The sequence below is a fragment of the Malaclemys terrapin genome, chromosome 1 (assembly GCF_027887155.1).
Source record: "Malaclemys terrapin pileata isolate rMalTer1 chromosome 1, rMalTer1.hap1, whole genome shotgun sequence".
NCBI classification, from domain to species: domain Eukaryota; kingdom Metazoa; phylum Chordata; order Testudines; family Emydidae; genus Malaclemys; species Malaclemys terrapin.
The window spans coordinates 324,738,139-324,750,561 of record NC_071505.1 but is presented as its reverse complement, the minus strand read 5'-3'; the positions used below and the strand labels follow the sequence as shown (position 1 = coordinate 324,750,561).

General features: G+C 44.7%; 1 protein-coding gene across 4 annotated transcripts in view; it reads right to left on the bottom strand.

Moving 5' to 3' along the window:
• Positions 1 to 12,423, bottom strand: part of SESN3 (sestrin 3) — an 82,410-nt gene that overhangs the window by 6,861 nt on the left and 63,126 nt on the right. For all 4 annotated transcript variants that reach the window (XM_054015617.1, XM_054015614.1, XM_054015616.1 and 1 more), the window contains 2 exons: positions 10,748 to 10,938; positions 530 to 674 (listed from right to left, as the gene is read on the bottom strand). In XM_054015617.1, coding sequence (XP_053871592.1) covers positions 530 to 674; positions 10,748 to 10,938 — 336 coding nt within the window. The remainder of the gene's footprint in view (positions 1 to 529; positions 675 to 10,747; positions 10,939 to 12,423) is intronic.

Genomic DNA, 12,423 nt, shown 5'->3' with positions numbered 1-12,423 from the left:
TGGAAATCATAACAGAAGACTCATACTAAAAAGGCATACAAGTGTTATCAATGCTTGATAGTGAACTTTAAAATAGTGTGTATGTACACACACGCGCACACACACACACACACACACACGTACGTATAGATAAACAATGTATTTTACCAATGAAAAGCAGCATAGGTGAAGTTAATTTATGTTCTCTATGAGAATCAAGAAGTTTCCGAACAGCTGACTACTTCACCATTTCCAAATCTGCCCATTTTTCTATATAGAGATCTATGGATCTAGCTTCATGTAGGAGTCTCTAGAGATAGTCCACAGTGTGCTCATTAAGAAAATGTTTTTGCAACAGTGAAATTTAACATTCATTGAAGTAACTGGTATGGCTCTGCTGTACAGTATTTAAGTTAATTCTTTAAGCTTTTTCTATTTTGTTAAAAGGTTAACTCTAGTATACACACACCCTTTTGCAATCCACCGTATTATTTGCATTGTTTACATAGCACAGGGTCTCTTGTGTAATGTTTCGCTATGAAACACTTACCTTCTCTGAGTGCTTGAACTGACGCCAGTAACTATCGTACATGCGCTTGGTAGTTCTCTCTGGGTAGCAGGTCACTGTCTTAATGTAAACCTTCAGGCTGCGTTCAAGTAACTGATTAACTTCTCCATAATCATAATCATCATACCTAAGCAAAATAAGGCAGACTGAATATTTTTTCTGGACCCACATGGCTTTTTAAGTACATGTCGTTTCAGAATTTATGAACTGAAATACTAGAAGGAGTGGTTACTTATCTTGTATAGTAACTGGAGCTGTTAGAGATATGTGGGTGCGCCATGTCAGGACATGCGAATACCTGTGCTCTTTTGATAGGAGATTTTGCAAGCTATGTCTGCGAGTCCATGCCTGCACCCCAGACACCCTCATGCTCTGGTATGAGGGAATATGGGGAGGGGGCAGCAGACCCATTGCCAGGCCAGTTCCTTCTCAACCATGGAAGTCTAGTGAAAGACTTTGAGGCAGAGGGGAAAAAGGATGGGAAGTAGAATACCCACAGGAACACATCTTGAAGAACTCCAGTTAGGCTCCAGTAACTTCTCCTGTTTCAAGTAGTGTCCTTATGGGTGTTCCACATCAGAAGTTTCATGAGCAGTACCTCATTTATGGAGGATGGTGCTGAAGAGGCGGATTCAGTAGAACAGCATCACTGAAGCAACTTCAGCTCTGGAAGTCGATATAAGAGCAAAGTGCCGGGAAAATGTGTGCATTAAAGACCAGATGGCTGCCCTGCAGACGTCAAGGATAGGTATGTTTTTCAGTATAGCTACAAAGGTAGACTGAGCCCTGGTGGAATGAGCAATAACTCAGCGTATGTGTGTGGAAATCGTACCTCCTTTCATGCGTTCTGCAATTGAGATGCAAAAGCCTGGGTGAAGCTCTAAAGGGCCTAGGTAAAAAGCAAGGACTCTTCTTACTTTCAGTATATGGAAGCTCGTTCCTCCTCTCAAACAGTGAGGCTTGAGATAAACACCAGCAGGTGAATCTTTTAATGTGGAATTCTGGAAAACCTTAGTAAGAAGGGAGGGTGTGGTCGTAGTGTCACCTTGTTCAACAGAACACTGTGTAGAGTGGGGTTAGCCACCAAGCTTCCAAGCTGTCCTGCTTCCTGACTGAGGTGATGGCTATGAGGAATGAGGTCTTAAGGGATAGATCAATATTTGCCATAGGCTCAACTGAGTTTTTTTTCAGTGCATTGAGAGCTAAGTTGAGGTCCCAAGATGGAATTGGTTCCTTGACAGAAGGGAAAAGGTTGAACAGGCCTCTGATCACCCACCCAATCACTATGAGGTTTAAGACTGAAAACCCCTCGATGGGGAGCGAAAAGTTGTGACAGCAACTAGGTGAACTTCCATGGAACTCAGCAATAATCCTGTGGCTTTTAAATTGAACAGGTAATAGAGAATGTTCACTACACAAGACTTGAAAGGCAGTATACATTGGTAATCGTACCAAGTCTGGAAGCATTTCCACTTCTGCAGGTAAATTTTCCTCATTGTGGGTTTTCTGCTATGAAGCAGTACTGTTTGTACCTTAGAGAAGCAGTCTTGTTCTACACCAGAGAGCCATCTAGTAGCCACACCCTGAGATGAACTGTTGATAGGTTTGGGTGGGTGATGGATCTCAACTTCTGGGTGACGAGATTTGTGGTCAGGGAAGAGGCAATCGCAGGGACATGCGAACCAGATCTGGGAACCACACCTGGCTCATCCAAGACTGCTATGGAGCACAGCTACTAATTTTTCTTGTTTCAGTTTGTTCAGTGCAGTGAGGGAGTCAGGTGATAAATGTACAGAAATATGTGAGGCCAAGGAATGACTAGGCCATCTCCTGTTGGGTTGCAACCATGCCCTCCCCCTGAGCAGAACTGTGTACTTCATATCGGATGGAGTTGCAAAGATTTGTGGATGACACTAGGTAAGACATCTCCTGGAATACCTCATTCAGTTCCCACTTGTGTTTGATGCTGAAATGCCTGATACGGGAGTCCACCACTGGTTCTGCAGTCCTGGTAGTTACACCACATACAGATCTCAGTAGTTTAATACACACCAGTTTTATGGATTTGGTGCATAAGGACTGGGATCTTGCTCCTCCTTGATGACTGATGTAATATATTGCTGTTCTGTTGTCCAATACTATTCTCATTGGATTGCCCCTGACATGGGTTAGGAAGTATTGGCAAGCGTAACAAGCCACTCTGAGTTCTAATACATTGATATGGAGGATCACCTCCTGAGGGGTTCATCTGCCCCAGGTTGTAAAGTTTTGGAAGTGTGCACCCCAACCTATCAAGGAGGCCTCTATCATGAATCCTTGGGGGAGGAGGCTGTAAGAAAGGAACTCCCACATGCACACCTTTTGTGGATCCTTCCACAAACTTAGAGAATCGAGGCACCTCTGAGGAACAGATATCTGCTTGGATTCATAGATTCTAGGACTGGAAGGGATCTCGAGAGGTCATTGAGTCCAGTCCCCTGCCCTCATGGCAGGACCAAATACTGTCTAGACCATCCCTGATGGACATTTATCTAACCTACTCTTAAATATCTCCAGAGATGGAGATTCCACAACCTCCCTAGGCAATTTATTCCACTGTTTAACCACCCTGATAGTTAGGAACTTTTTTGTAATGTCCAACCTAAACCTCCCTTGCTGCAGTTTAAGCCCATTGCTTCTTGTTCTAGCCTTAGAGGCTAAGTTTTCTCCCTCCTCCTTATGACACCCTTTTAGATACCTGAAAGCTGCTATCATGTCCCCTCTCTGTGTTGTTTGCCTATATTCATCCTTTGTAATCTGTCCTGGTTTCCATTTTTTATATGACTCCTTTTTATTTTTTAGATCATGCAAGATCTCGTGGTTAAGCCAAGGTGGTCTTTTGCCACATTTTCTATCTTTCCTAACCAGCGGAATAGCTTGCTTTTGGGCCCTTAATAGTGTCCCTTTAAAAAACTGCCAACTCTCCTCAGACTGCCTGTTGGAGGTTTAACCTGTTCTCAGCCAGGCCTGAGGACACCAGGAGTGCAGTCTTGCTAAGGGTGTCTCAAACATACAAGCTGCAACATAGCACAGAAGTAGTAGGCAAGCCCTTGCTATTGTTTGTGGGTTCTATTGTATTGCTAAGACAAGCTCGACATAGGGCACATCTGTCCTGGGGCAAATAAGCTCTGGCAGCAGAGGAGTACAGAGTGGCTACGATGAAGTCTAGTCATTAAGTGGGTCTGAACAGTCTGTTCCACATTGAGGCTGAGGCCCAATGAATGGACCAGATATAGGGCCATGCTGGCTGCTGTCTATTCCGTGAGAAACGAGTGACCTTTCAGAAGCCAATCCAGGTAGGGAAAAACATTAAGTCAGCAGACACGGGCCTGCCGCAGGTCTTTTATTCCAGTGTACATGTACATGTACCCTAAGATGTGCCATGCCTTTTCAGTTGGATGGTTTTGGACAGCATGAAGGAAGCACCACCTCTTGGGAAGTGTGGAAGGAGGCATTTATCTTAGGAAGAAAGGAGTTTGGTGTCCTGAGTCCAACCTCATCCTCACAGAACATGCAGTAAAGTTCCTATATGGATAAGGCTGCCAGCTCCAACACTCACCTGACGGATATGACAGCTACTAAGAAACAAGACTCAGATTCATAGATTTTAAGGTCAGAAGGCATTATTGTGATAATCTAATCTGACTTTCTGCACATCAGAGGCCACAGAACCTCATCCACTCCTGAAATAGACCTCTAACCTCTGTCTGAGTTACTGAAGTCCTCAAATCATGGTTTAAAGACCTCAAGTTACAGAGAATTCTCTATGTACACTAGTTTAAACCTGCAAATGACCCACACCCCATGCTACAGAGGAAGGCAAAATCCCTCTCAGATACTATAGAGAATTCTTTCCCAGGTATCTCAGAGCCCTCTCCATCTACTGTCCCGTCTCCAGCAGTTGGAGATTCTTGCTATTGGCAGTCACCAATGGGCCACATGCCATTGTAGGCAGTCCCATTATACCATCCCCTCCATAAACATACCAAACTCAGGTCTTGAAGCCAGTTAGGTTTTTTTGCCCCCACTGCTCCCCTTGGAAGGCTGTTCCAAAACTTCACTCTTCTGATGGTTAGAAACCTCTCTCTAATCTCAAGCCTAAACATGTTAATGGTCAATTTATATCCATTTGTTCTTGTGTCCACACTGGTGCTTAAACTTAACTCCTCTCCCTCCCTGATATTCATCCCTCTGATGTATTATTGAGAGTAATCAGATCTCTCCCCTCAGCCTTCTTTTGGTTTGGCTAAAACAAGCCAAGATCTTTGAGTATCCCCTCCTAAGGCAAGTTTTCCATTCCTCAGATCATCCTCGCAGCCCTTCTCTGCACCCGTTGAGTTTGAATTAATCTTTCTTAAAACATGAGAAAGATGTGAATTCTGTGTGCAATTCTGCTAACTCTTAATAGATAAAGAAAAGGCCATCACTGAAGTCAGGCTCAAAAGGCCTGGCTTGCCAGGGCCCTCAAAACTAGCAGAAAATCCCATTTTGGGAAGAGTAGTCTGACTACCAGTTTGGCTGGCTTATTGGACAGCTTGAAGCAATTTAACTACCTGGGGATTGTCTGCCAGGGAGCCTGAGGATCCTGCGAATAGCATGCTACTTAAGAGCATACACCTGACCCACAATGGTACTGGGCTGAAGGCTTCTTAGAGAACAGTTGGAATTTCTGGGATTTTCATTGTGCTCTTGGCACCAGTTATGGACCAGACAGAGGAGTATGCTTTTAGTGTCGATATTCTCATATACAAAAGCAATGTCCTAATGACTATGGAGGATAGACTGAGGTCTTTTAGTGCTTCCCTTTCAATAGCCAGGCTATTAATTGAAGATGTTTCGGGTCTGAATGAAGAAGAGACCCTTGTAAGAGTTTGTGAGGTCTCCATGGAAGTTAGGAGTGGGGGCTCCAGTGCCAGCTTTATCAAGTCTGAGAACCAAAGTCTCCTCAGCCAATGAGGAGTTATCTGTATTTCCATCACCTGTTCTCATTTTATTTTCTAGACCAACTTCCCCTGTAGTGGAAAGGGTGGAAACATGTAAAGTAGGCCCTGTGCCAGCTGTATGGTAAGGTATCTGACCTCACGGATCTTGCATCTGCCTCCCTTGTGAAGTATTTTGATCTCTTTCCATTTGTACGGTTTACCAACAGGTTGGTTGAAGAGAGACTAAACAATGAGATCGAACACCTTCTGATTCAGGCACCACCCAGAGTTGTTGACCTTCACCTGATGAACCAGTATTCCTTTTGGTTCAGGAAGCCTGTGATGGGGATCATTCTGAGAGAAAAGAGGAACTGTTCTGCCCACCTCATTATTACCACTGGTTTCACGTGTAGTGCTGGACTCCTTGGTTGTTTAAACAGGTGACTGTAGTTGTATTGTCTGATTGAACTAGGATGTGGTTCCCCCTTAGGATAGGCTGGAACCTTCAAAGAGCTAACTTGTTTGCTTTCAGCTCTAGGAGGGTTATGTTCCAGAGGCCCTGGGCTGATTGGTTTTCCAAGTGCACTCTGCTCAGCCCTCCAGGTAGTGTCACTTGTGAGGAGAAAAGGATCTGGAAGGCTTATGGGCATGCCCTTTGCAGCCATTGCTGCGGGCTGACCACCCCAGTAAGGAAATGAACGCCAGTGCTGGAACCTGTACTCGATCATCATTGTGTTTGAGGAGTGGTCCCAGACCTTAGGTATGAAGGCTTCTGATGCAGGATTGTGCCCATGGAGTAGTGCCTATGCACAACACCAGGAGTCCTAGCAGTTGGGAGGCATAGTGGTATGGTAGGCCTCCTGCAGCTCTAGAGCAAGAAAATTCCTGGATGGTACTGATGAAGAAGCTGTGTGCCTGGAAGAGATTCAACGTCCAAGATGTAACCCTGCAAGCTGCTGACTGCAATGGAAGCTCTGATTGGCATGTCGTTCAGGAAAGGGTCCCTGCAACCTGAGTCTGGCTATTTTCACCACCACCACCACCACCACCTTTGTAACAACCCTGAGGGCAGAGGTCAGGCTAAATGGGAGTGTTCGCTACTGAAAATGTTTAATGAAGTTCTCCCAGGATAGGGGTGACACTGCAGAGGACAGGGTCTCCATCCAAAACTTCATTTTCTTCATGTGCGCTTCTGTAGAATGCAAAAAATGGATTAGAACCCAGAGAACCTTTTTTCTGAGGGAACACTCTCTGTCACTCCCATATCCAGAAGAGGAGATATTTTGTTCCAGATCAGATTGTGTTTTATGGGGTCACTGGAACTGATGAGTGGACGAAAAACAGATGGGGTGGTGTCCACAGCTTCAGGGTCTCTCTCTGGCTCACCATTTCCCTGATGCACTTGTTTGTGGTTGATGAAAACCATTTCTCTGGGAAATGGGAAATCCTGCTCCTTCACTACAGCTCTGGGCAGATGCCTATGTGATACTTGTCATAAAGGGGATTTGGGGAACAGGTGGGGGGCTGAGGTCCCTCTGGACTTGTGCCCCAGACCTTGATTCCACTGTTTTCCCTTGGGGAATCTGTTGTCCCTTTGCTAGTACCTCCGAGAATGGGGAAAGGACAGCTTCTGTCTGAAGGCTGACCTATATTCTCTCCTTAGGGAACTTAGTGGGAAGGGACAGTCTGTTTGGACTTGCCACACTCTCAGCCACCATCTTCTCCAACTTTTCTCCAAAAAGGAGGGAGCCTGTAAGCTTGGCTGTGCATATGACCTGCTTAGATTGAGTATCCATCTTCCAAGGTGGTGTCTGGCTGGAAGCCAGGGCTCAGGCTGAAAACCCCATTGCATCCATTGAGGCTTCTGCTACAAATGCTGTTGCTAGGGAGACTCTAAGGTGCAGTCAAGGTTAGGGCGATCTCTGTCGTTAAGGGCTTTGAGATCTTCTAGGCAGGAAAGAGATGCTCTTGCAAAGCAGGTAGCTGCCAGGGATGCTTGGAGGAGGCTTCAAAAAAATCTTTGAGAGTAGCCTCCATCTTTCTCCCCTTCTGAGGGAACCACCATATCCCTGATGAGGGACACTACAGCAGCATCAACCTTCACTATCTCAGCAATAAAGCCTTTTCGTTTTTAATGATATATAGCCTCAGTTAGATCTTATTAATATGCTTGCCCTGATCATTCTTATTCCATTCATCCCTAATCACTTCCTCAAAGAAGAAGTGAAGGGATAGTGCAGCACCAGGAGAAGATTGTGAGGGGGGAAAAAATATATATACTCTGAGGCTTACTCACAAGGGCTTGCTCAAGTTTCAGCCAGACAGTTCACCTTCCTCAGTGGTGATGGAGGATGACACATATCTCCTGATATTTTGGGGTGTTTCCCCCTTAACATGCCCCCTTTTTAAAATTAAACAAAAAACCTTTTTGGATGCTTTAGGAGCATGGACACCCTGCTGTGGCTTTGGTGAGCCTTTTGTAGCTTGCCTTCATTAGGGCCTGGTGCTCTCTTGAGATGTCTGCCTCAGAATCCTCCACCACTGGTTCCCATTCCCCCTGGGAGAAGGGTGGGGACTTGCTATCAGCTTGAGAGAGAGAGAGAAGGGCTGATTAGAAACCCTGTTTTCTTCCCGGGGTGCTCAGGACCCACTTTAGCATTGGGGGGGGGGGGGGTGGACACTTGTGGTTCGCAAGCCTCCCCTCTTTGTTCTGCAGGGGTCCTCTGGGACTTACCCACCTAGTCGAATGGTCAGGATCCTCCTCACTTTTGGTTCCTGGTCCAAATTTCCCTTGTTGAAGCTGCGGCTGCCTTGGTGGGCAGGGAACTATACCTGCTTGTCTGACTGGCAGCCTTGGGACCTAATGCAGTTAGGGGTGCATACCTCACCATGTTCCAAGCCTGAGAAGGCTGCCTCACAAATAGAGCACTGCTTGGATTTAACCCGGTGCTTTTTTGGTTGCTCTCCCATGCCTGTAAGGGACAGAGGAGCCAGCAGGGAGACACTACAGCAGAGGCTCAGGGAGAGTTAAGCCCCCAAAAGATTAACTGATCCAGAGAGAAGGAATGCTAAGGAGGGAGAACACTGCTCCCCACTGCCCAAAAATAGGGCAGAAAAAATTAAAATAGAAGGAAAAGAGATGGAAGCAAAAGAAACCACCGTCTACTTGCTCCTGCAGAGGTAGAGAATCTGGCAGCAAGTAGGAGCAGACTGTACAATGCCAAAACGCTAATCTTCAGAGAGAGATCAGCTAGATGTCCAGAATTGTGGGAGACACCAGGCTGCAGAAGAACCCTTTTCCAATGAATTTTGGTGGAACAGGTTTGATTGTTCCCAGTGTTAGGAGGAATTATATTTTATACTTCAAAATGATTCTCATGAAAGGGGTCCCTGAAGAGGGAGGGAGGAAGAAGTTGGGGGTGGGTGGGGAGGAGCTGAACTGGATGGAGTAACCTGTAGAAACTATCTTCAGAATCCACCTGTCTGAGGTGATGAGCTCCCAGGAAGGTAGGAAATGGGAGACAATCTCAATGGGGGGGTGGAGGGAATACACACAGCGTAGGATGAGGAGCAGGACAGTTTGTGACCTTGGACCAAAGGTTCAAAAGCCAGTTCTTTCAAGGATGTTGCTGACTGGAAGGCTATTGTAAGGACAGCCCTTTTTCTTTGTTATCCTGGCTTCTTTCTCGGGGGCTTGGACATTCTGGGTAAGACTGCTGAGCCATCTGCAATTTACTGTACTTTTTCTTTGCCACAAGCGTATAGATGCCCAGAGATAAAGACTCTTGGGCGACACTATTAAGAGAACAAAGAGACCCATCCATGGCTTCAAAAAACAACTTGGGTCCTTCAAAAGAAGATCCTCAACTGTGTTTTCTACCTCCTGAGGCAGACCAGAGGATTGCAGCCAAGAAACTTGGCGTATGGCTACTACTGTAGCCAGGGAATGTTGTAGCTGTATCGGTGGCATTGAGTCAGGCCTGGAAAGATGCCTTGCTGATTGTCAGGCCTTCTGTTATGAGGGCTTGAAATTGTTCCCTGTGATCATGTGGCAGGAGTTCAATAAAAGATGAACTTGCAATAGTTTGTAAAATTGTATTTTGCTATCAGGGTGTGGTATTTAGCTACTCTGAACGGCAGCGAAGCAGAGTAGCTCTTGCATCCCAGAAGGTCCAGTCTTTTCAGCTCTTTGTTGGATGGTGTTGAGTGGAACCAATGTTATCTGTTCCATTCAATAACTGCCTCTATGGACCAGGAAGTTGGGTTCAGAATGTGAGGAGAAAAAAAAAATATATTCTGATCCTTTGACTGGGAGGTAGTATTTTCTGTCAGCCCATTTACACATAGTTGGTATAGTAATTGGAGTTTGCCACTCAGAGGTCAGCAGATCATCACTGATGGGCAAGGTGATTTTGCCTGCAGCAGATGTATGAAGAACGTCCAACAGGGAATGTTGGTATTCTTGTGTCTCCTATAACGGAATATGCAGGGTTTCTGCTACAGAAAGGTCCTGAATGGCCTTGAAATCATCAGCATGGGGGAGGCAAAATAAGAGAAGGGGTTACACTCCCTCCCCCCCCAAAAAAGTACAAACAGTGCAAAAAACAAAAATAAAGAATATACTGAGAAAAGAAAGGATGTGTGAGAGAGGTAGCAAGCTATGCAGCTAGCTAACTGACAATGATGTTCCACCTCATGCCATAGGTGGTTGAGAAGGAACCGGAGTGGCAGTGGGTCTGCACCCTACCTATATACCCCAATACGAGAACATGAAAGTATCTGGGGAGCAGGCATGGACCCACAGACATTGCTGACAAATCACTGATCAACAGCGAATGTGCGTTTGCGCCTCTGGACATGGAGAACCCATAGGGATACTACTCAAAGAAGAACAAAAGTTACTCAGTTCCTAAGAGCCTTTTAAATAGGGTGGAATTTCCTTTTTTCTGAACTGACAATGTTGTCCATGAGTTCAGAGAAGACAGATTTCTGTAATAATATCAATCCTAATTTGATTCTGTAATACCAACTAATTTTTTTAAAATAGAGAGATTAAATTATACTACTACCAGTATTTGTAACAATTTCACTGCAGAAAACAAATTTAAAAGCCACAGACACCAATTTTAAAACACTGCTTTAGTGTGATCAAGACCTAATGTGTTCCTGTCCCAAAGTAAATATATTTTACTTACATGCTTCCAAATACACTTCTTAGACAGGTCAATTTGTTACATACCTGATTCCAAACATACAGTGAACATAGTTAAATAAAGCTCTTCTCAACATGGTTGTATCAACATCTTCGTGTGTAGCCATAGTGTTGTATGTGAGATTGTAGACCATCCGAAACTTCTCATCCAGGAGATGCCCAATATCAGAATAAAGCCTGTTCACAAGGGAGAAGCCATGGTTTTCCCAGGTATAGTCCTGTAAGAGCACAAAGAAATACACCAGCGATGCATAAATATGCAAATAGTGCCTTCCCCACCTGATCCTCCCTCTGGTTTCTCCCCCAGTTGAAGATCTTGTTCTCTGTTTTGTCTCTCATTCTGCTTTATTAATGTATTAATTCACCTGCGTGCCTGCCCCCCCACCAAAAGGAAGATTTTAATCAGTAAGTTTTCCCTGGTCAGTTCTGCTTTAGTCCTTAGGTCCTGCAGATTTGGTTCAGACTGGAAAATATTCACACTGATATTATTCAGAGACTGCTGCTTTGGAAAGCTATGAGCCAGAGCAGAAACATGGCGACGTGTTGTTCCTTAGAGACATGACTTCACTCTTGCACCAATGACTAAGGAAAAGAGTTAGTTTGAAAAATGCTGCCAGCTGTGCCTGAGCAGCAACACTTCCACAGGATATTACTTCAAACCAACTCTTTGGGGCAGGTATTCGCTTATCCTATAGTCATGAAGTGCCCACCTAGCACAATGAGGCTTTGCTCCATCACTGGGGCCCCTGGATGATTCTGTAATATAATTGTTACAATAGAAGATCTGATTTGGGTAAAAGGTCTCACATTCTACCATCATTCAGCTATTAAACAAGTTAGCTATTTTGGAGAAGGTGAAACTTTTGAAGTTGGAAGTCAGTAATTTAACACCCTTGCCTGCAGGCAGAGACATTTCGGTTTCAGTGCAACCTTCCATAAAGCTCTTCTGAAGCAGTGCTGTACATGCCTAACGTTGTCTCAAGTCAATGACAATTGTCAGCCTTCTCCCAGGGGAGCCTTCTAAAGTTCACAGAAAGGTCAGCAGTATCTTTGATCTCAGACACAAAAACTTTGCCTTATCCTTGTCCACAATACACACCCAAGGGGTATTTGCGTCACCTCCCAAAACATGGTTTACTGTACATGAAAGATTGCAGCATGAATTCATCCTGACCAGCACAGACTATTGTAAATCTAAGGGCTTGTCAACACTGAGTTATTCAGGAATAGCTACTGTGCTTTAAATTCACACTCTACTTTAATCCAAATTAACTTTCAAGTGTAGACTAGCCCTAAGTAGGTCTGCTGACAGGAATCATGACTCCTTTGCTTTACCAAGGAATTTTTTTGCACCTATTTTGGTTTGTCTACAAGTGCTCTGACATGTTTCAAGATTTTCCCATAACTTGCAGTTTATTAATATCAGATTCCCAGGAGATCAAATGGATGTTAGTCAGTGATCTGTTCTAAATACCTAGAGCTGTCCCTATTTTTTTTATTTGTATTGCAATAGTGCATAAGAGTCCTAGTCATGGATTCGGACCCCATAGTGCAAGGCACTGCATGGACATAACAAAAAGATGTTTGTTACATACACTTGTTCTGCTAACACAACAGAAGACCTAGTACCCCCTGGCCTGAGGTTTACAATTAATAGAGGGTGGACTAGTCATCCAAGTGAAGTGATGGAAGCCTCTTCATTT